General features: G+C 46.9%; 3 protein-coding genes across 3 annotated transcripts; all 3 read left to right on the top strand.

Annotated features, from left to right (window-relative positions):
* Positions 1-2,308: 2,308 nt before the first annotated feature.
* LOC102943675 (gamma-crystallin B-like) lies at positions 2,309-5,125 on the top strand. Its single transcript, XM_007071824.2, has 3 exons — positions 2,309-2,344; positions 2,755-2,994; positions 4,850-5,125. Exons 1-3 carry the CDS (start codon positions 2,309-2,311, stop codon positions 5,123-5,125), a joined length of 552 nt encoding a protein of 183 aa, XP_007071886.2.
* Positions 5,126-12,679: 7,554 nt separating this feature from the next.
* LOC102943898 (gamma-crystallin C-like) lies at positions 12,680-14,465 on the top strand. The gene is made up of 3 exons (XM_007071825.2): positions 12,680-12,715; positions 13,111-13,350; positions 14,190-14,465. Exons 1-3 carry the CDS (start codon positions 12,680-12,682, stop codon positions 14,463-14,465), a joined length of 552 nt encoding a protein of 183 aa, XP_007071887.1.
* A 6,083-nt stretch (positions 14,466-20,548) lies between these two features.
* LOC102944118 (gamma-crystallin C-like) lies at positions 20,549-22,223 on the top strand. The gene is made up of 3 exons (XM_007071826.2): positions 20,549-20,584; positions 20,995-21,234; positions 21,948-22,223. Exons 1-3 carry the CDS (start codon positions 20,549-20,551, stop codon positions 22,221-22,223), a joined length of 552 nt encoding a protein of 183 aa, XP_007071888.2.
* The last annotated feature ends 2,095 nt before the right edge of the window (positions 22,224-24,318 follow it).

The following is a 24,318-nucleotide window of genomic DNA, read 5'->3' as shown; positions in this document are numbered from 1 at the left end:
TACAACTTGATAAGTAAATCAGTTGTGAATGCAAAATTAGGAGAAGTTATCAGTGTACTGATAAAAAGAATCTCACTCTAAGCTTACCATTGTTCTGGACTTGAATTACGTATTCAGAGGAGCCGTGTTAATGCTGGCATAATGGGCTCAGAACAAATATCAGGTTATCAATAACCAATCAAATTCAGTACTATGTGGCAAATGCTAAATAATCTTGCCAAACAGTTTAACAAAGTGGACATGGTTAAAATTAAGGCATACACACAAAAAGTGTCCCTAATTAACAGAAAACAAACAAACAAACAACCCAGACAGTTATCCTAGCAATCAATAATGCAGCAGACACAGGACTGCCCTGGCCATGGGATACCATTTTGAAAACTATTCCTGCAACAGATTTCACTTGAGGCCAGCAACAATCACAATAAGGCAAAAAGCCTTCAAAAACAGGATGTGAAGTTAGGACCCCTTTGGGAACAAGCCTCCAGCCAAAACATGAATGTAGGTCAAAACTTCGATATAAAGCAAGAACTCCTCTGTGTAAAATCAAAAAATGGTTTAGTATGGATGGCACAACAAAATATGCAAACAGATCTGCTCTTATGGGTGCATGGGCCCACCCCAAACAGGCAGAGGCCAAAGACAGGTTGGCAACAATGGAAAAAGGACCTGAAAATGCTTCTTATCTGTGCCAGACACAATCCAGCTTTCAAAGAAGTTAAAAAAACTCTTCTGAGATAGGTCCTTAACAACAAGGGGTAACAAGTATGTGCCAGTTGTTGTCAATGCTTTCTCACACTGGGAGGAGGAAGCCTTACACACTAAATATGTGACTGCCCTAATGACCGGACGTTCCCGTCAAAAAATGGACTCCTGGCAACCCTACTTTTCCCCCAGTGAGGCCTGATGGGAAGACCAGTGAGAGTGTGGAAGGATATAATTAACCCAGTTCCAGCCTATCTGGCCACAGAGGCCCTGTCAGAAGCCTGGGTACAGGACTTGCAGATGGAGATTCTGCAGCTACAGAGGAGTGTGGTGGCGAGAGAGGACGGGAAACTATAAAAGACCAAGGCATGGTTTGATGCCAAAGGAGACCTGACTGAGCACCAAGGGGGATCTAAAGTCATCATCCAGGATCAGGCTCCCTGCCTGCCTTTCCCAAAGATAAAGCGATACAGTCTGTGCTTAGAGTTGGCTCCATTGACCCCTCCGTATACTTCTTAGCCCTGGGAGGTATTAGTAAAGCAATACCCCTCACTTAAGAATTTAAAGCAACTAGAAACTGAGAGCCCTACCCCCATCTCCATTCAGTTTACAAGCTTCAGGTTTGTTAGATATGTCTCCGGGAGCATAGCAATGGCAGCATTCTCTTTACACATTGAATATATTTTTTCTTTGAATAGGGTTACTGAAACCCTTTATGTTTCAGGACACACATTTAGTTCTCAGAGCCATCACTGTTAAAATATAAAGTCACTGAGTGAATGAGACACTGAAAATTTTCCTGCGCAGTAAACAGCTTTTGAATATCTAAGCAGCGAAAGTTATATAATCCAGGGGTAGAGAGTAGCTTCCCAGTACATATTCTACAGGCATGGGAAGGAAATTCCCAGCATGAAGATAGAAAGAGGGATTAAATAAAGTGAAAAAATAAGTGAAAACAGAAAAAGATTGTGGTGAGAGAAATATACATTAGTACCATACAATGATCACATGTGGGGATTCAGAACAGCCCTGTGTGGCTGCAGGTGCAGATGGACACTGCACACCTACTGCTCATCTCATGCTGGTCTCTGAGGAGACCATTCCAGACTCCTGCTGACCCCAAAGATACTGAATAGGTAAAACACGCGTGACGTCTACCAAAGCCCTTTTGACGTACACATTTCTGTTTTTATCTCCCTACTTTCTATTTTGTTGTTTGAACCCTCTTCTGTCTTTATTGTCCCACTTATGCATTCACTAGTAAAAATGCAACCGCAGAGACTCTATAGAAAAGGATTGTGATGGCATCGACATCCAGTCCCCTCTGTCACTCAGCCAGAAGTTTCTCTCTTTTCCTGACCTATGTTGTCTTCAATGTAAAAATGGCTGTGCTGACAGATCTAGGGCCCGGAACTGGTCACTGGTAACAATAGGAATAAAACCTGTTCCCCACTACACAAAAACTACGGACACTAGTACAAAGAGTGAATGAGACCCCAGAGTCACGAGCTGGCTCTATGAACAGAGAAAATACTTTTGTTAATGTGTGCACACTTAGCACTGGTTGTGAGGTATAAAAAGGCAGTTGCCCAGCTGAAGTACTATGGCTTCCAGCCTGAATCCAGCTACGATGGGAAAGGTAAGAGAAACCTGTCTGGACTGGATTGTTTGGTATGTCAGTGTGAAGCCAGGGATCTGATTCTCCTCTCATTTACATCAGAGTTAGTCTCTTAATGTCAAAGGAGTTACTCCTGGCCTATAGCAGTAGGAGAAGAGAACAAGAATGCAGAGCGAGGGGACCTACTGCCTCTATTAGTCGCTGTATATTATTCTCTCAGAGCCCAATTCTGCTTTCACTTACACTTGTGTAAATGAGGATCAATTCCACTGAAGTCAAAGGAGTATATCAATTTATCATCACTGTGAGTAAAATGTAAGGCCCAGACACTTCAGGCTTAGTGTGCTGGATGGAGAGAAATTGGAATGCCAGGACGCTGTCACACTGTATAGGATGTTACTGAAAACTGTGCCATTTGTTTCTCGCACTAGATCATCCTTTTCGAGGACAGAAACTTCCAGGGCCGCTCCGTTGAGTGCAGCAGCGACCGTTCAGATTTGCAAAGTCAGCTCAGCCGCTGTAACTCCGTCCGCGTGGAAAGTGGCTGCTTCATGCTCTATGAACGTCCCAGCTTCCAGGGACAGCAGTTCTTTCTGAAACGGGGAGATTATCCTGACATGCAGTCTGAGGGTTTCAGCACCTCCATTAAGTCCTGCCGGATGATCCCACCTGTGAGTTCCATTTTGCTTTTAAAAAACGGCAACGTTGTCCAAGCCACCATCATAAGGCACTTGCTTGATCGTTTTCAGCCAAGCTACCAAGGACTGTAAACGAGAACTGCTTTCTTCCTCCTAGTGGTCATCCCTCCAGGATGGCTGGGGGACATGGCAGGGAGAGGACAGGAAACCTTTCACTACTACTGCCTGTTCAGGGTGTGGGTATAGCTGTCCTTTGGTTAAGAATATAGACAGTGACCAACAACATACTTTGAGTTAAGATGGGAAAATTTTTCCATAACTTCTGGGGATTTGGAGATACACTGGGCCCTCTCCCCGCAAACTGGTGTAAAATAAGGAACAACCCATTGAAGCCCACAGAGTTCCACCAGTGTGAGGGAAGATTTCGGCCCAATATTTTCTGTGACTCTTTAGAACAAAGTCACTTTTCTGTTTCCTTGATTCTGGGGCTGCTGAAGCTTGAAACGCCCTGCAGCAGAACTTAGTGTAGCCTATGGCAACAGTTCTCAAGTAGGGGTCCGAGGCCCCCTGGGGGCCCACGAGCAACTTTCAGGGAGCCCTCCAAGCAGGGTGGGTATTAGATTCACTGGGGCCCAGGGCAGAAAGCCAAAGCCCCACCACCCGTGCCTGAAACTGAAGCCAGAGCAGCTGAGCTTCGCAGGGCCCAGAGATAATTTCCCTGCTTGCTACCCTCTAATGCTAGCCCTGGCTTTTATATGCATAAAAACACTTGTTCTGGCACAGGGGGCCATGGAGTTTTTACAGTATGTTAGGGGGGCCTCTCATGGGGCAAGTGTGCCCCATCCCTTCTTGGGTTAGGGTGAGGGTAATTATGGCCCCACGGCTGAATCTATACAATCACCCCTTGTCTTGGGATAGCTTGGCCTACGTATAAATGTCAGTGTGGCTGCCCTCTCTCAGGGCTCTGTGTCCTTGTGGCTCGAGTCAGCAGGGCTGCCCTGTTCAGTAGGGCTTTTTGGCCTGGTGGACGCTCAGGAAAGTGGGCCGCCACCAGGGGAGTGGTGACCGGGTAGGGGGACCCGTGCCCTCCCTTCTCCAACAGGTCCCAGCTCAGGGCCCTAACAGTGGCAGGAATGCTGACCACTGAGTCAGTGGGGAATCCATCCAAAACACACAGACACCACTTGGTACAATGGCTCATCCCCGTGAGCTACTTCCTACCCTGTCCCTGGTGTAGTAGTCCTGGAATCTCCGATGTCCATAAGCTCCTCAGCCTGTGTGGCCCTCTGCAGCTCCGTTGCTCCTTGGGTGTCTGCAGGAGCTTGGGTGTTCTCCTGGGTCTTTGCATCTCTGGTTTCCGCCTTCTAGGGCCTCAGCACCTTCCTCCTCAGCAGTCAGCCCCATATGAGCTGGGCTGGGCTGCTCCCTTTTATACCTGGTCTCCAGATGGAGCATGCCCAGCAGGGCCGAGGCTGAGTGACCTCCTTTGCCCAAGGAGTAGAGTTAATCCTTGCAGTACCAGCATGGGGTAAGCACGCCCTGTCACAGGGTCTCAGAAAGAAAAAGATTGAGAACCCCAGGCCTATGGGAACACTGTGCTGGCTGAGGACTGGCCAGCATTGTACACTGCAGCCCTGTCCCCTTGTGCCTGGTTGGGCTCCCTCTTCCCCACCCCAGACATGCTCCCTGCACCAAGGGTGGGAGGCACGGCTGGCGTCGAGCTGAGTCTAAAGGGTGGATGTGCTGCCTTTATAGCATTCAAGGATTCTCCTCCTCTGGGGAGCAGAGGCAGCTTTAAGCATCCTTTGCATCACTGGAGCAGGGCACAGGGCTGACTCAGGACCCAGGACCACAGCAGTCTCATTTTCTGTCTCATTTTCTGTCACAGCACAGGGGCACCTACAGGATAAAGATCTATGAGAAGGAGGATCACAGAGGCAACATGGTAGAGTTAACCGAGGACTCTCCGCAAGTCATGGACCAGCTACGCGCCCACGAGATGCTTTCTTGTTCTGTGCTGGACGGTCACTGGATCCTTTACGAATTGCCGAATTACAGAGGCCGCCAATACCTGCTGAGGCCAGGGGACTATAGGAGATTCAGCGAGTGGGGCTCTATGAGTGGCAAAGTCGGCTCTTTGAGACGTGCCACTGATCTTTACTGAATCAAGATGCCTTTTGCCTGCAAGGGTCTCAATGAATAAAATGCTTTAACAACCACTGTGCTCTCAGCATGCTGTTGTAAGTGTATTAAGGGGAACTTCGAGGCTTGTCCTGTGTTCTTGGGCTACGGTATTATCTTCTGATCCAAAAGTTGTCCCTCTTCTTTCCCTACCCTCCCCCAACATTGCATAGCTACTTCCAGCACAAAGTGCCCAACGCCAAACATGGGGCTCAGGCCTAGGCAGCGACACACTAGGCAGCGACACACGGGAGTACGGGGGCACCTCCAGGGCTGTGCAGGCCTCACCCAGAATACAGTGCAGGAGTCTGAGCAAAAAACTGAAACATCCAGGACTCGGCCCATAGAGAGGACGTCAGCTGCAGAGCTGTGCTTTAGATCATAATCCTCCAGCCCACCCCTGGCCAGAGATTTGGAGCGAGGACTAGAGGGGTTCTGGGCTGAGCGCCAGCCTTCACTCCGTGGCCAGAGGTCCCTGGGAGCCTCACCAGGGAGCAGCAGCCAGAGCCCCTTCATCCACTAAGCATGGAGCAGGCAGAGCTGGGCACCCAGGTGATGGCAGGAATCAGCCACATCCCACTCCCAACTGAGAGGCAGCACCAGTCACAGCACCTCCCCCAGCCAGGGGCCGAACTTTGGGGCCAGAGTTACCTTAGCACCGATCCAGGGCAGGGCAGGACTAACTAGCCATAGGCACCACAGGCCTGAGTTGAGGGCCCCAGCTCCTGGAATTATCTGATTATACTGGCACTTACAGTGTGTAACGAAAGCTGAGGTTTCTGTCCCAGGGGTGTGTAAAGTAAAGCTTGAAAATATGACCCAGGTGAAACCAATTCAGAGACGTCTGCAGCCAGCCTGAAACAATAGCTCTGAGAGGACTGAACAGCCCCATGGACCTCAATGTGGGGTTAACTGCAGGAGCCACCAAGACCAGCCCAGCAGAGGACTGTGGAAAGCAGGAAGAGAAGAATGCTGCTGGCCCAGTCCACCCATCCAAGCAGATACACCCAGGCTCAAGGGCGAGGCCTGGAAGCTACCCTACTCCTATCCCTTCATCTCAGGGTGGGAGGGACTAAGGACCCCTGTTCTCCCTGCAGGTGGAGAGCCCTTGCTCCCTGGGGAGGGCAGAGGCCCATGCTTTTGGTGGGGAGTCATACAGAGCATTCGCCAGGGTAATGGAGGGGGAGCCATGCAGCGCTCCCCAGCCATACCAGCAGGAGGTGTACTTTGAATCTGAAAAGACTGTTGCTTACAGTAAAATGAGTCCTGATCCCTGACTCTCTGCATGGACAGTGGTGCGAGTTCAGAGTTTTAGAAAGACTGTAATCTAGTCTATAAAACTACAAGGTTATCTGTATGTACAGCTATCGGTGTATTAGAGACAAGATTAAATACAGAAAACAAGAGCAAAGGCAACAAGACATTCAGTTTTAGCCTGACCCCTCACGCTACAGTACGGTCCTTTCATGGGGACTCCATGGGTCAGGCCAAGTTGAGTTTTGTACTTAGATCAACAATTCAAGCTTTTTTTCTGTGCCAGAAGCCTAGCAATGTAACAAGATGCTTGTAATAAGAGCTACACAGTATCATCACCAATAGCCTGTTTCCAGTACATTGTACAGTCATATGGTTGACTAAGGACTGGTCTACACGACAGACTTACATCAGTATAACTACATCATTCAGGGGTGTGAAAAATCCTCACCTCTGAGTGACACAGTTATACCCACCTAACCCCTCGTGCAGACCGCGCTATGTCAGTGGGAGAGCTTCCCCCATTGCCATAGCTACTGCCTCTCGGGGAGGTGGATTAACGACACCGACTTTCCTGTTGGTGTTGGAGTTCCTGCATTACAACACTACAGCGGCACTGCTGAGCTCATGCAGCATTTTTTGTCTAGACTGGCCCTATTTCAATAGAAATCTCTAGACAAACTGCCCAAAACGTGTTGGCATTCTGGAAGCAATTGGCATGGCCTCTGGGGACAGCGCGAGGCCCTGGTCCAGCAAAACACTTAAGCGTTTGCTTAATTGAAGCTCATGAATAGTCCCACTGACAAAGTAACATATGTGCTTAAGTGCTGTGCTATATTGGAGCTTGTGTTAAACAGCCTGTCGTGGGGTTCACTCAGCGCTGGGGGTACCTCTTTGTGACTACATCTGGGGAGCAGCTCTCGCCCAGTCTGGCAACCCCTTCCATCAGTTACTCACGCTGCGACTCTTCTTTCTGTCTTTATGACTCAGGGTGCTCCCTCTTCCTGCTTGGCCCTTTGGCTAGGTCACCATACAGTCCGCACTTCCATGGTATCAAAGTCTCTCCAAACCAGCTGTCCGGTTGGTGTCTCCCACAATCCTGTGCCACTTGCCACTGGCTGGTAGGGAAACCCAGGCACACAGAAATGCTGCCTAAATGTAAAAAGAGCCCCTCTAGCACATGGCATACAATCTTTAAAAAATGCATGCCAGCAAAATTTTTAAAAAAGTATTAGATATACAGGTGACAGCAGCCACCACATACACAAACCAAAAAAGGTTAGCAGCAATCAGATTAAAAAGCAAAATGGTCAAACACTTTACAGTACAACTAAAAAAGTAAGTAAGTAAGAAAAGTAAGTCAGCTGTGTATGCAAAATTAGGAGAAGTTATCAGTGTACTGGAAAAAAATAGCACTCTAAGCTTATCATTGTTTTGGACTTGAATTATGTATTCAGAGGAACTGTGTTAATACTGGCATAATGGGCTCAGAATAAATATCGGGTTACCAGTTAACGGGGAAATCAAATTCAGTACTATGTGACAGTTGATAGCAGTCAATAATGCAGCAGACAAAGGACCGCCCTGGCCATGGGATACCATTTTGAAAACTGTCCCTGTAACAGATTTCACTTGAGGCCATCAACAAATCGAAATTAGGAAAAATGTGGAGAGGCTACAAAGAATTCAAAAACAGGATGTGAAGTTAGGATCCCTTTGGGAACAAGCCTTCAACCAAAACACGAATGAAGGTCAAAATTTAGTAATAAAGCAAGAACTCCTCTGTGTAAAATCAAAAAATGATTTAGTATGGGTGGGACCATAAAATATGCAAAAAGATCTGCTCTTATGGGTGCATGGGCCCATCCCAAACAGGCAGAGGCCAAAGACAGGTTGGCAGCAATGGAAAAGGGACCTGAAGATGCTTCTTATCTGTGCCAGACACAATCCAGCTCTCAAAGAAAGTAAAAAAGCTCTTCTGACATAAGTCCCAGAAGTTCATGGAAAGGAGATCAAATCAACTGTACTGGGGAGCTGCCCTTATCACCAAGGGGGAACAAGTATGTGCTAGTTGTTGTCAATGCTTTCTCACATTGGAAGGTGGTGGACTTCCACACTAAATTTGTGACTGCCCTAATGAGAGTGAAACAATTGGTGGGCAATGTGTTCTGCAGAGCGGGGAGGGGCCTAAGGCTATTGACTCGGACAATGATTTGTGGGGTCAGTTGTCAAAGAAGTGTGCACCCAGCTGGATGTAGAGCAAAAGGTTCCCTTTCCCTGTCAGTCAGCCAGCAGCAGGACAGGTTGAGTGAATGAATAAGACAATCAAAAAGAAAAGAAAAAAAAGAGGTGCTGCAACAGGCAGCAATGAGCTGTAGCCCATGAAAGCTTGTGCTCAAATAAATTGGTTAGTCTCTGAGGTGTCAAACGTCCTCCTCGTGCTTTTTATTGGTATTAATGCGTTTCAGAGATAGGGATGCAAATCCACAGCCTTTTCCCCCAATGTGGCCTGATGGAAAGACCAGTGAGAGTGTGGAAGGATATAATTAACCCCGTTCAGTCTATCTGGCTAAAGAAGCCCCGTCAGAAGCCTGGGTACAGGACTTGCAGATGCAGATTCTGCAGCTACAGAGGAGTGTGGTGGCGAGAGAGGACAGGAAAGTGTAAAACACCAAGGCATGGTCTGATGCCAAAGGAGACCTGACTGAGCACCAAGTGGGATCTAAAGTCATCATCAAGGATCCGGCTCCCTGCAAGCCTTTCCCAAAGGCAAAGTGGTCTGCTCCATGCTTAGGGTTGGCTCCACTTAACCCTTCCATATAACCTCATAGTCCTGGGAGGTATTACTAAAGCAATACCTCTCACTTTAGAATTTAAAGCAACTAGAAACAGAGAGCCTACCCCATCTCAGTTTACAAACTTCAAGTTTGTCAGATGTGTCTCCGGGAGCATAGCAATGGCAGCATTCTCTTTACGCATTGAATATATTTTTTCTTTGAATAGGGTTACTGAAACCCTTTATATTTCAGGACACACATTTAGTTCTCAGAGCCATCCTTGTTAAAATATAAAGCCGCTTAGTGCATGAATGAGACATTGAAAATTTTCCTGCGCAGTAAACAGCTTTTGAATATCTACGCAGCCAAAGTTATATAATCTGGGGGTAGAGAGTAGCTTCCCGGTACATATTCTACAGGCATGGGAAGGAAATTCCCAGCATGGAGACAGAAAGAGGGATTAAATAAAGTGAAAGAAAAAAATAGTGGAGAGAGAAATATATGTTAGTACCATACCATCAAAAAGAAATATTTTTATCAAGTGTGTAGTTTTGGACTGTTTTTTAACCAGAGGGGGCAGGCGAAACTTGGAGATCCTCACAGCCCCTGGGGTTCTGAACATTACAATTATAGTAGTCATCTATTACCAACCAATAGAACCCACATATACTTTAGTCCATCAGGAAGCACCAAATAATAAAGCAATGATGATAGATCCATTTTACATTGATGCTCCTTCTACATGATTTAAGGCAATAGGAAGTAAATTGTTAATAATTTTATAACCCTTCAGCCCCAATGAAAGAGAAAAAAAGAGAAAAAAAACTAACATATCAATATCAGCTAGCACCCAACTTGTTTACAGCAACCACATCCGATTTCAGAGAGCAATAGATAAATTCCATACACTCTGATCATTCCATAGACATCTTGTCTTGCAAAGGGAAGTCTGCAGAATTTGGAGGTATTTTTCTTCCTCCTAAGGGGAAATGAATGATACTATCCCCATTCTTAATATAGAGCTTGGCCAGGTATTTAATAAACTTCCTAGCCAATTGTTTCACTTAGTAAAAAGTTGCCCTCAATCCAACTACATCACGGCATAATCTTGAAAGAGCAGTATTTTAATTGCTGATTCTTCCCATAACCACTCCATGTCTCTCTCTGGATTTCTGCAGTATTAGCTTCTTAGTGGTAAACTTCAGGAGCTTTACAATCAAACGCTCTAAGCCGACTTCCAAGAGCTGGCTGGGGGGCAAGGGTCTGGTATGCCCATTCTATATCAAAATAAAAAGCTATTGGAAAATCCTACAATTTAGCAATCTACGGACAAATTCAGAAGGTTTGCCTTTCTCTATTCCCTCAGAGACACCCACAGTCCTCATGTTACATGGTCTAGAGTGGCTTTCTAGACCAATTAGTTTTGTCTTGATATCATTACAGCTCTTGATAACCTGTTATTTGTTCTCTTTAAAATCATCTTCCACTTCAGAAAGTCTGTTCTGCTTCACCAGTCTGTCTGGCTAGAGCTTGCAGCTCGCTCAGTCTCGGTCATGGTGCTCTGTCGGATGGAAACTGTAGATTTAATTTCAGCAGTGTGAGTGGCAAACTTTGTTGTTACAGCTATCAGCCCTATCCCATGAGGCTCAGGTACCATTTGTTTGGATAAGTGGGGAGGCAGCTCTCCTCTGTTTTTTCCATACTTTTAGATTTGGAGAAGCAGCAGCAGAGCTTGAGGGCATCTTGGACACCTCGATCACAGTGCCCTGTGATGTTCAGGGCTGTACTTCTTGACTGAAAAGCAGCATATGCTGCCATCTGGCACACTGCCTTGTTGGTCAGGACATTACCTTGATGGGTTGTTATGGCTATAGAAATGATGCTCCGAAACAGACAATTCCAAACCATGTCAGGAAATAAACTGAATGCTTAGGGGATCCAGAAGAACAGGATCCCTCAGAGATCTGTCCTTGCCCCTACTTATATCCAATATGTTTTCAAACGATCTGTCTCCAACTACCTCAAGGCCACTCAAGTGTGCAGATGACATCTGTCTAATGTCAAGAGAAAAACTTCAAAAAGACTGGGGACAACTTGAACCAAGATACAGCAGACAACCCTTAGGACTGGAAGAAGTGAAGACTTAATCTCAGTATGTCAAAGACAGTGTTGTTATGGTTTCATCTCACTCAAGCTAATGCTTCACAAGAACTCAACCTGTTCTTGAATGGAGAATGACTGGCTCATGACCCAAAGCCAGCATATCTAGGAGTCACTCTAGCTTGCATGCTTACCCATAACACCCAAACCACCAAGAGAGCACAGAAAATTAACAGCAGAAATGGCCTCTTAAAGAAGTTTGCGGGCTCAAGTTGAGGAGCTAATGTGCAAGCACTGGACAGTTCAGCAGTAACTTTCTGCTACTCACTTGGGCAACACTGTGCTCCTGTGTGGTTAAACTCTTACCACACCATGCTAGTTGATGTGCTATTGAATCAAATGATGAGAATAACAGGGACTACCGGACCAACAAACACTGATTGGCTACCAGTCTTTTCTAATATCCTTCCTTCTAACATCAGCCATAATATTGCAGCGAAGAACCTCCTTGACACAATCCAGGAGATAATCACCAGGGCCACTTTTCAAAGATACAATGCCTCGCCACTGACTCATCATCAGAACTCCAATCTGCACTATGTTAGTAAACTGCTCCACGGTGGACGCTGTGACACTGTGGTGAGCAGAATGGGAACGAGCTGCTCCCTGTCTACGAAATTTCTCTCTCATCACTCATCCTGATGGAAGACCTCCTGCCTTCAGGCTGCCACATTATCTGTGGTACAAGCGCAACCATTTCAGATGTGGGGAAGAGAGGTGTGTGGATACTGACCACACCTGGGGATCCAGAACAGCCCCGTGTGGCTGCGGTTGGGGATGGACGCTGCGCACCTACTGCTCATCTCATGCTGGTCTCTCAGGAGGCCATTCCAGACTCCGTACTGCTGACCCCAAAGCTACTGAATGGCTAAAACACGCGACATGTCTACCTAAGCCCTTTTGACATTCTTTTGACGTACACATTTCTGTTTTTATCTCCCTACTTTCTATGTTGTCGTTTGAACCCTCTTCCATCTTTATTGTACTACTTGTGCATTCACTAATAACAATGCAACTGCAGAGACTCTAAAGAAAAGGATTGTTGATCCCATCACATCCAGTCCCCTCTGTCACTTGGCCAGAAGTTTCTCCCTTTTCCTGAACTATGTTGTCTTCAGTGTATAAATGGCTGAGCTGACAGATCCAGGGCCCAGAACTGCTCACTGGTAACAATAGGAATCAAACCTGTTCCCCACTGCACAAAAACTATGGACACCAGTACAAAGAATGAATGAGACCCCAGAGTCATGAGTTGGCTCTATGAGCAGAGAAAAGACTTTTGTTAACGTGTGCACACTTAGCATTGGTTGTGAGGTATAAAAAGGCAGTTGCCCGGCTGGAGTACTATGGTTTGCAGCCTGAATCCAGCTACGATGGAAAAGGTAAGAGAAACCTGTCTGGACTGGATTGTTTGGTATGTCTGTCTGAAGCCAGGGAGCTGATTCTCCTCTCATTTACAACAGAGTTAGCCAGGGACCTGATTCCCCTCTCATTTACATCAGAGTTAGTCTCCTGATGTCAAAGGAGTTACTCCTGGCCTATCCCAGTAGGAGAGGAGAATCAAAAATGCAGAGTGAGGGAACCTACTGCCTCTATTAGTCCCTGTATATTAAACTCTCAGAGCCCAATTCTGCTTTCACTTACACTTGTGTAAGTAAAATGTAAGGCCCAGACATTTCATGCTTACTGTGCTGGACGGAGAGAAATTGGAATGCCAGGATGGAGTCACACTGTATAGGATGTTACTGAAAACTCTGCCATTTGTTTCTCGCACTAGATCATTCTTTTCGAGGACAGAAACTTCCAGGGCCGCTCCGTTGAGTGCAGCAGCGACCGTCCGGATTTGCAAAGTCAGCTCAGCCGCTGTAACTCCGTCCGCGTGGAAAGTGGCTGCTTCATGCTCTATGAACGTCCCAACTTCCAGGGACAGCAGTTCTTTCTGAAACGGGGAGATTATCCTGACATGCAATCTGAGGGTTTCAGCACCTCCATTAAGTCCTGCCGTATGATTCCACCTGTGAGTTCCATTTTGCCTCTTTTTTTTTTTCCTTCCAAAAATGGTAACATTGCCCAAACCACCGTCATAAGGTTCTTATTTGATCATTTTCACCCGAGCTACTGGGGACTGAAAACGAGAACAGCTTTCTTCCTCCTAGTGGTTGTCCATCCAGGATGGCTAGGGGAACATTCAAGGGATAGGACAGGAAAGCTTCCACTGCTACTGCCTTTTCAGGGCCTGGATGCAGCTCTCATTTGGTTAAGTCTATGGACAGTAAATGACAACATACTTTGAGTTAAGAAGGGAAAAGTTTTCCATAACTTCTGGGGATTTGGAGATACACTGGGCCCACTCCCCTCACACTGCTGTAAAATAAGGAATAATCAGTGATGCCCACAGAGTTACACCAGTGTGAGGGGAGAATTGGGCTCCAATATTTTCTGTGACTCTTTAGAACAAAGTCACTTCTCAGTTTCCTTGATGCTGGGGCTGCTGAAGCCTGAAAAAGCCCCCAGCAGAACTTGGCATAGCCCAGGAGACCACTGTGCTCACTGAGGATTGGCCAGCATTGTACACTCAGCCCCGCCCCCTCTTGCACTTTGATGGGCTCCCTCCTCCCGACCCCAGACATGCTCCCTGCACCAAGGGTGGGAGTCACGGCTGGTGTAGGTCTGAGTCAAATGGGTGGATGAGCTGCCTTTACAGCTTTCAAGGATTCCCCTCCACTGGGGAGCAGAGGCAGTTTTAAGCGCCCTTTGCATCACTGGAGCAGGGCACAGGGCTGACTCAGGGCCCAGAATCACAGGCAGCCAGCCTGCTGCAGTCACTCTATTACCCTGTCTCGTTTTCTGTCACAGCACAGGGGCACCTATAGGATAAAGATCTATGAGAAGGAGGATCACAGAGGCAAGATGGTAGAGTTAACCGAGGACTCTCCGCAAGTCATGGACCAGCTACGCGCCCACGAGATGCTCTCTTGTTCTGTGCTGGACGGACACTGGATCCTTTACGAATTGCCAAATTACAGAGGCCGCCAATACCTGCTGAGGCCAGGGCAGTACAGGAGATTCAGTGAGTGGGGCTCTATGAGTGGCAAAGTCGGCTCTTTGAGACGTGCCACTGATCTTTACTGAATCAAGACGCCTTTTGCCTGGAAGGGTCTCAATGAATAAAATGCTTTAACAGCCATTGTGCTCTCAGCGTGCTGTTGTAAGTGTACTAAGGGGAACGTCAAGGTTTGTCCTGTGTTCTTGGGCTACGGTATCATCTTCTGAACCAAACGTTGTCCCTCATCTTTCCCTGCCCTCCCCCAGCATTGCATAGCTACTTCTAGCACAAAGTCAGTCAGCTCAGTATGGAAAATTAACGGAAGTTATCAGTGTGCTGATTAAAGAAAAAAAAAATCTCACTCTAAGCTGATCTTTGTTCTGGACTTCAATTAATGCTAGCCTAGTGGGCCCTGAACAAATACCAGGCTACCAATAAAAGATAAATCAAACTCAGACCCATGTGGCAAATGCTAAATGCCAAACAGTTTGACAAAGTGGACAGAGACTTAGACTTTAAGGTTAGAAGGAACCATCATGATCATTTAGTCTGATCTCCTGCACATTGCAGGCCACAGAACCTCACCCACCCACTCCTGTACTAGACACACAACCTGTGGCTGAGTTACTGAAGTCCCAAAATCATGATTTAAAGACTTCACGTTACAAAGAATCCACCTTTTAAACTAGTTTAAACTTGTAAGTGACCCATACCCCATGCTGCAGAGGAAGGCAAAGAACCCCAGAGTCTCTGCCAATCTGACCCAGGAGAAAATTCCTTCCCGACCCCAAATAGGGAAAGAATTCTATGTAGTAACTGAGAGCCCTCTCCATAAAGTGTCTCATCACTGGCCATGGGAGATATCTGCTGCCAGTAGCTGCACATTGGCTACATGCCATTGTGTAGGCAGCCTCATCATACCATCCCCTCCATAAACTTATCAAGCTCAGTCTTGAAGCCAGTTAGTTTTTTTTCCCTCCCACTGCTCCCCTTGGAAGTCTGTTCCAAAACTTCAGCTCCTCTGATGGTTAGAAACCTTCATCTAATTTCAAATTTAATCTTTTTAATGGCTAATCTATATCTATTTGTTCTTGTGTCAACATTGGCATTTAATTAAAAAAACTCCTCTCCCTCCCTGGTATTTATTCCTCTGATATATGTGTGAAGAGAAATCATAGCTCCCCCAGCCTTCATTTGGTTACACTGAGTCTCCCCTCAGAGGGTAGGTTTTCCATTCCTCAGATCAACCCAGTAGTCCTTCTCTGCACCTGCTCCGGTTTGAATTCATCTTTCTTAAATGTGAGAGACCAGAACTGAACAAAATATTCAGGATGAGGTCTCACTAGTCCCTTGTATAATGATACGAGCACTTCCCTAACTCTACTGGAAATACCTCGCCTGATGCATCCTACGACTGCATTGGCCTTTCTCACGGCCGCATCACACTGGCAGCTCATAGTCATCCTGTGATCAACTAATGCACCCAGGTCTTTCTCCTCCTCTGTCACTTCCAACTCAAAAGTCCCAAGCTTATAGCAAAATTTCTTGTTAGTCCTTAAGTGCATGTCCTTGCACTTTGCACTATTAAATTTCATCCCTTTTCTAGTACTCCAGTTTTCATGGTCATGTATGATATTCCAGCCCTCCTCCGTATTAGCAATGTCTCCCAATTTTGTGTCATCCACAAATTTCATTAGCACATTCCCACTTTTTGTACTAAGGTCAATAATAAAAATGTTAAATAAGATTGGTCCCAAGACCGATCCCTGAAGAACTCCAGTAGTAACCTCACTCCAGGCTGACAGTTCACCTTTCAGTATGTCCCATTGTAGTCTCTCCTTTAACCAGTTCCTTATCCATCTTTCAATTCTCATATTAATCCCCATCTTCTCCAATTTAACTAATAATTTCCTATGTGGAACTGTATCAAATGCCTTACTGAAATCCAGGTAAATTAGAGCAGATAGATTAGATCTACTGAATTTCCTTTGTCTAAAAAAGTCAGTTATCTTCTCAAAGAAGGAAATCAGGTTGGTCTGGCATGATCTATCTTTTATAAAACCATGTTGTATTTTCCCCCTGTGACGTTCCCCTGGTATTATCTGGACCAGTGATCTGCTAGGTCACTCCAATCCTCGACTCTGGGAGCCAGCCCTACCCTGCTCCGCTGTGAGAACCCCCACTCCTGGGCTGTTCACGCACAGCCTCTAGCATGTAAGCTGCTCCCAGCTACATGAGTGAGCACATTTGGCCAGCCACTGCTTGGATTGTGTAACTCAATGACACTAGCCAATATCTCTGGTCCCAGACACAACCCTAGAAACCTCCGTTTTGCAGTGTCCAGTTGTGCCCGCTGGACGCTGCAAGCTTGTATGAGTTCATCAATTTAATAAAGAAATTGATATGTACCAGGCTTGTTATTCCAAGGGGAGTCTCTGACATGCTTCAAACCAAATGCACTGCTTCAGGTAGAACAAAAACAAATTTATTAATTACACAGGATAGATTTTAAGAGATTAAAGTCAGATCTGGTCAAATGAAATAAAAGCAAAACGCATTCTAAGCTGATCTTAACACTTTTGGTGCCCATACAAACTTAGATGCTTCTCACCACAGGCTGGCTGGTTGCCCTTCAGCCAGGCTCTCCCCTTTGATCAGTGCTTCAGTTGCTCGGTGGTGGTTTCTGCTGGTGGAGGTAGGAGAGAGAGAGCATGGCAAATGTCTCTCCCTTTTATCCTGTTCTTTCTTCCCTCTTGGCTTTGCCTCCCGCCCTTCAGAGTCAGGTGAGCATTACCTCATCATAGTCCCAAACTGACCAAAGGAAGGAGGGTCACTCACTTGAGAGTCCAACAAATCCTTTGTTGCTGCCTAGGCCAGTGTCCTTTGTTCATAGAAGCATAGAATATCAGGGACCTCAGAAGGTCATCTAGTCCAACCCACTGCAGGACCAATCCCCAATTTTTGCCCCAGATCCCTAAATGGCCCCCTCAAGGATTGACCTTACAACCCTGGGTTTAGCAGGCCAATGCTCAAACCACTGAGCTATCCCTCCCCCTGCGAGGCTGGGCTAGGTTTGTCCCATACATGCCCTGATGAGGTGTTAACTACCCCTTTGCTCCTGGAGAGTTTTGCCTGGGCTTCTTTTAAGCCATGAGGACACATTTTCAGCCTCATAACTACATACATGAATTTATACAATCTATAACATTACTATAACAACAATGCTCAGTGCATCACGAGCCTTCCAAAGACACCCACATGACAAACTTTGCATTGGATACCACACAATCATATTATAAGGATGAACATGGGGTGTATGGTGTTCCCCCGAGGTACAGAGTGTTCCTTCCCCCCCCCCCGCCCCATTACCTCTATGTCCCTAACTACTTTCTCTTTCAAAATTTGTTCCAAGACCTTATAAACAATTAAGATCAAACTAATAGGCCTGAAGTTTCCTGGATCACTTCTCTCCCCCGGCTCCTCCCTGACACACACACACACACACTTCTTAAAAATAGGAACCATATTAGTAATTCTTCAGTCATAGAGTACGACCCCTGAACTTAAAGATTCATTAAAAATCTTAGCTATTGGGTTTGAAATTTCACTTACCAGTTCCTTTAATATTCTTGGATGGGGATTATCCGGGCCCCCCAGTTTAGTCCCATTAAGCTGTTTGAGTCTGAATTCTACCTCGGATATGGTAATTTCTACTTCCATATCTTCGTTCCCAATAGGCACCCTGCCACTACCCCTAAGCTCCTCATTAGCCTTATTAAACATTGAGGCAAAGTATTTCTTTAGGTGTTGGGCCATGCCTAGATTATCTTTACTCTCCACCCCATCCTCAGTGTTTAGCAGTCCCACTTCTTCTTTCCTTGTTATTTTTTTATATGGTTATAGAACCTTTAACTGTTGGTTTTAATTTTCTTTGCGACGTCCAACTCTGCTTGGCTTTTGGCAGGTCCCACTTTATCCCTACACTTTCTGATCTCCAAAAAGTAGCTTTTCTTGCTGATCCATCCCATCTTCCATTCCTTGTAGGATTTCTGCTCTCTCTTAATCACCTGTTTGAGATGCTTGCTCATCCAGCTTGGTCTTCTACCCTTTCCTACAATTTTTCCCCCTTGCTTGCTGCACTCAGGAGCCACTATTATAAAAGAAATGTTACTCCACAATATCTGGAAAATTACATCTGTAGATAGACTAATATTTTATATTTTAATTTCCCACCTGTGCCACTCTGCACCTCCCCGAGACTTGTGGTTTGGTGGGCAACATTGACCCCTGCCATCCGAAACTACAACGATGTTCAAAGTGGGGGGTATGGTCCTTCGGCTCCACCACTTCTGGCGCCATTGACGGGACGTGCCTTGCCACTGATGCATCAGCAGAACACCAATCTGGACTATGCTACCGACCAGCTCCATGGTGGATGCTGTCACACTGTAGCGAGCAGAATGGGAACGAGCTGCTCCCTCTCTAAGGCATTGTCCACACTATACAGTTTTGTCGGAAATCTCTGTTGTTTTGCCGAAACAATAAAACCACGTGGACAACAGACATGGAGCTTTTTACAGCAAAGTTAAAGCGACAAAGTGTCAGTGTAGACGCTGCTGTTCATTATGTTGCCATAACTGGCCTCCCCCAGTATCCCACAATGCCCACCGTGACCACTCTGCTCTCTGTTTTGAACTCAGCTGCCCTGCAGGCATGTGTAAGCTTTGACATTCCTCAGTGTGGAGAGCTCAAAGAGCTGCTGAGGATGCTGCTCCTGGCAGCTGAGGAGACTGTGGGAGAACTCGGAGGGAATCACAGAACCATTAATGTGGAATTGGCAGGCAGACAGAGCAAACTGCTTCTACTGGAGTGTAAGGGGAGGAAGAATGCTGTGCAGATCCAGAGGCTGATGTGGAGGGGGAGGGATGTCCCCCACCCACAGGATTGGTTGCTCAGGCTGCTGTCTGAACTTAGAGCGACAGCATGCCAACACACTCCCCCACACACGCACACAATCACTCACATACTTCCCCAACACACACTCTGTTTCTCTCTCTCTCTCACACTCACACACACACACAATACCTGTCACACACTGTTCCCCTACTAACCCACATACACTTCAGCTGAAAAACGTCTGGCAATCTAGTAGGCTGCCCATGGAGTGATGGGATTGACAAACCTGCATCATGTGACACTGTATCTATCCCATGAGGCATTGTAAACCCTTCCCAAAACCTTACGGTCAGTTGCACAGTGGGATAGCTACCCACAGTGCACTGCTCTGTATTGGTGTAAGAGCTGCTAGTGTGGATGGGCTCTGCTGACACAAGGACCATAATGAGGACATGCAACAGTGGTTTCATGAAAGCCCTTTAATTAAATGGCCTAACTTTTGTCGACAAAACTCTGTAGTGTAGACAAGGCTCGAGAAACTCCTTCTCCCCATTCAGCCTGATGGAAGACTGCCTGGCCTTGGGCTCCCACACTATGTATGGTGGAAACAACCATTTGAGATGGGGGGTGAAGACGTGTGCTGGAAATGACCACACCTGGGGACTCAGAACAGTCCTGTGAGGCTGCGGGTGGACGTGGACACGGCACACCCACTGAACAGCTGATCATCTCGTGCTGGTCTCTCAGGAGGACGTTCCAAACTCCATACTGCTGACCGCAAAGCTATTGAATGGCTAAAACATGTGTGATGTCTACCTAAGACCTTTTGACATTATTTTTGATGTACGCATTTTTGTTTTTATCTCCCTACTTTCTATTTTGTTGTTTGAACCCTCTTCCATCTTTATTGTACCACTTCTGCATTCATTAACAACAATGCAACTGCAGAGACTCTATAGAAAAGGATTGTGATGGCATCAACATCCAGTCCCCTCTGTCACTCGGGCAGAAGTTTCTCCCTTTTCCTGAACTATGTTGTCTTCAATGTAAAAATGGCTGAGCTGACAGATCCAGGGCCCGGAACTGGTCACTGGTAACAATAGGAATCAAACCTGTTCACTGCTACACAAAAATTATGGACACTAGTACAATGAGTGAATGAGCCCCCAGAGTCATGAGTTGGCTCTATGAACAGAGAAAAGACTTTTGTTAACTTCTGCACACTTAGCACTGGTTGTGAGGTATAAAAAGGCAGTTGCCTGGCTGGAGTACTATGGTTTGCAGCCTGAAACCAGCTACAATGGAAAAGGTAAGAGAAACCTGTCTGGACTGGATTGTTTGGTATGCCAGGCTGAAGCCAGGGACCTGATTCTCCTCTCATTTACATCAGAGTTAGTCTCTTAATGTCAAAGGAGTTACTCCTGGCCTATCCCAGTAGGAGAGGAGAATCAAGAATGCAGAGCGAGGGGACCTACTGCCTCTATTAGCCCCTGTATATTATTCTTAGAGAGTCTAATTCTGCTATCGCTTACACTTGTGTAAATGAGGATCAATTCCACTGAAGTCAAAGGAGTATATCAATTTATCATCACTGTGAGTAAAATGTAAGGCCCAAACACTTCAGGCTTAGTGTGCTGGACGGAGAAAAATTGGAATGCCAGACGCTGTCACACTGTATAGGATGTTACTGAAAACTCTGCTGTTTGTGTTTCGCACCAGATCATCCTTTTCGAGGACAGAAACTTCCAGGGCCGCTCCGTTGAGTGCAGCAGCGACCGTCCGGATTTGCAAAGTCAGCTCAGCCGCTGTAACTCCGTCCGCGTGGAAAATGGCTGCTTCATGCTCTATGAACGTCCCAACTTCCAGGGACAGCAGTTCTTTCTGAAACGGGGAGATTATCCTGACATGCAGTCTGAGGGTTTCAGCACCTCCATTAAGTCCTGCCGGATGATCCCACCTGTGAGTTCCATTTTGCTTTTAAAAAATGGCAACGTTGCTCAAGCCACCGTCATGAGGAACTTGCTTGATCATTTTCAGCCGAGCTACCGAGGACTGTAAACGAAAACTGCTTTCTTCCTCCTAGTGGTCATCCCTCCAGGATGGCTGCGGGGACATTGCAGGGATAGGATAGGATACCTTGCACTACAAGTGCCTGTTCCAGGCCTGGGTGAAGCTGTCCTGTGGTTAAGAATATACACAGTAAAGGACGACATACTTTGAGTTAAGAAGGAAAAATGTTTCTGTAACTTCTGGGGATTTGGAGATACACTGGGCCCACTCCCCTCACACTGCTGTAAAATAAGGAGTAACTCCCTGAAGGCCACAGAGTTCCACCAGTGTGAGGGGAGAACTGGGCCCAATATTTTCTGTGACTCTTTAGAACAAAGTCACTTTTCTGTTTCTTTGATTTTGGGCCTGCTGAAGCCTGAAATGCCCCCCAGCAGAACTTAGTGTAGCCTATGGGTGGGAGCCACGGCTGGCGTAGGTCTCAGTCAAAGGGGTGGATGCGCTGCCTTTGCAGCATTCAAGGATTCCCCTCCTCTGGGGCCAGAGGCAGTTTTAAGCTCCCTTTGCGTCACTGGAGCAGGGAACAGGGCTGACTCAGGGCCCAGGATCACAGGCAGCCAGCCTGCTGCAGTCACTCTATCACCTTGTTTCATTTTCTTAAATAGCACAGGGGCACCTACAGGATAAAGATCTATGAGAAGGAGGATCACAGAGGCAAGATGGTAGAGTTAACCGAGGACTCTCCGCAAGTCATGGACCAGCTACGCGCCCACGAGATGCTCTCTTGTTCTGTGCTGGACGGACACTGGATCCTTTACGAATTGCCGAATTACAGAGGCCGCCAATACCTGCTGCGGCCAGGGCAGTACAGGAGATTCAGTGAGTGGGGCTCTATGAGTGGCAAAGTCGGCTCTTTGAGACGTGTCACTGATCTTTACTGAATCAAGACACCTTTTGCCTGGAAGGGTCTCAATGAATAAAAAGCTTTAACAGCCATTGTGCTCTCAGCGTGCTGTTGTAAGTGTACTAAGGGGAACGTCAAGGTTTGTCCTGTGTTCTTGGGCTACGGTATCATCTTCTGAACCAAATGTTGTCCCTCATCTTTCCCTGCCATCCCCCAGCATTGCATAGCTACTTCCAGCACAAAGGACCCAACGCCAAACACAGGGCTCAGACCTAGGCAGCCACACAAGGGTGTACAGGTGTATGAGGCTCCCTCCCAATCACTTCCATGGGTGTGCGGGCATTACCCAGAATGCAGTGCAGGGCACGTCGTAAGAGCTGAACCACAGAGTGAAACATCCAGGACTTGGCCCACAGAGAGACGGACGGGAGGACTGTAACCATACAGCTGTAGTCTAGATCATAATCCTCCAGCCCACCCGTGGCCACAGATTTGGAGCTACGGCTACAGGGGCCCTTGGAGCATCACCAGGAAGCAGCAGCCAAAGCCCCCTCATCCACCAGGCATGAAGCAGGCAGAACTGGGCACCCAGCTGATGGCAGGAATGAGTCACATCCCCCTCCCAGCTGAGAGACAGCTCCAATCACAGCTCTCTCCCCAGCCGAGCCTCAGGCCAGAGTTACCTGAGCACCGATCCAGGGCAGGGCAGGATTAACTAGCCATAGGCACTACACGCCTAGGTTGAGGTCCCGAGCTCCTGGAATCATCGGATTACACTGGCACTTCCTGTGTGTAACCAAAGCTGAGGTTCCTGTCCCAGGGCGTGTAAATCAAAGCTTGAAAATATGACCCAGGTGCAACCAATTCAGAGACATCTGCCCAAGTCTGCAGCCAGCCTGAAACAATAATTTAGAGAGGGCTGAACAGCCCCATGCCCCCCAGCATGCACCCAAACTGTACAAGCCACCAACAGCAGCCCAGCAGAGGACTGTGGGAGGCAGGAAGAGAAGAGCACCCCTGGCCCAGTCCACCCATCCAATCATATACACCCAGGCTCAAGGGCACGTCCTGGGAGCCACCCTACCTCTATCCCTTCATCTCAGGATGGGAGGGTCAAATGACCCCTCTTGTCCTTGAGGCTAGATGGCCCTTGGTCCCACTTCTGGGAGCAAATGCCACCTTCCATTGGGTACTCACACTGTGACCCATCTCTCTCTCTCTCTTCATGACTCGGGTGCTCTGTCTGACTTCATGACTCCACTCTCTGGCTAGGGCGCTATATAGTCATCCCCTCCAGGTTATGAGGCTCCCTCCAGACCAGTTATCTGGTGGGCATTTCCCACAATCCTGTGCTCCTTCCCAAGTAGCCCCTCTGACATCCGGCATCTAATCTTTAAAAAAAACTGCATGTCAGCCAAACTCTTCCCTGAAGAACTCCACCAGTAACCTCACTCCAGCCTGACAGTTCGCCTTTCAGTATGTCCCATTGTAGTCTCCCCTTTAACCAGCTCCTTATCCACCTTACAATTCTCATATTAATCCCCATCTTCTCCAATTTAACTAATAATTTCCTGTGTGGAACTATTTCAAAAGCCTTACTGAAATCCTTACTGAAGCGTTACCACAGGTACTAATGTGCATCGGAGGTACGGAATGCAAATCCACAAGCTTTTCCCACAATGATGTCTTGATGGGAAGACCAGTGAGAGTATGGAGGGATATAATTAACCCAGTTCTAGCCCATCTAGCTACAGTGCCCTGTCAGAAGCCTGGTACAGGACTTGCAGATGCAGATTTTCAGATACAGAGGAGTGTGGTGGTAAGAAAGTAAGCGGACGTAAAAAAACCAAGGCATGGTTCAATGCCAAAGGAGACCTAACTGAGCATCCAGAGGGATCTAAAGTGATCACCTGGGTTCATGCTCCCTGCCCTGCATTTTCCCAAAAGCAAAATGGTACAGTCCGTGTTTAACACAGGATTGACCTGGCTCCTCTGAAGTCTTTTGGAAGACAGGATTCAGAAGGTAAATATATCAGCAGGCTAAAAATGGAATATTTTGTTTTAAGAAAAGTAAATGGGTCTGTAAGCTAAGAGACAATGTTTCTCGGCTAGCTAAGAGAGGGACACCCAGG

Source organism: Chelonia mydas, chromosome 11, assembly GCF_015237465.2.
Source record: "Chelonia mydas isolate rCheMyd1 chromosome 11, rCheMyd1.pri.v2, whole genome shotgun sequence".
Taxonomy (NCBI): Eukaryota; Metazoa; Chordata; order Testudines; family Cheloniidae; genus Chelonia; species Chelonia mydas.
The sequence above is the reverse complement of the archived record's forward strand: the minus strand, read 5'-3'. Positions and strand labels throughout refer to the sequence as shown.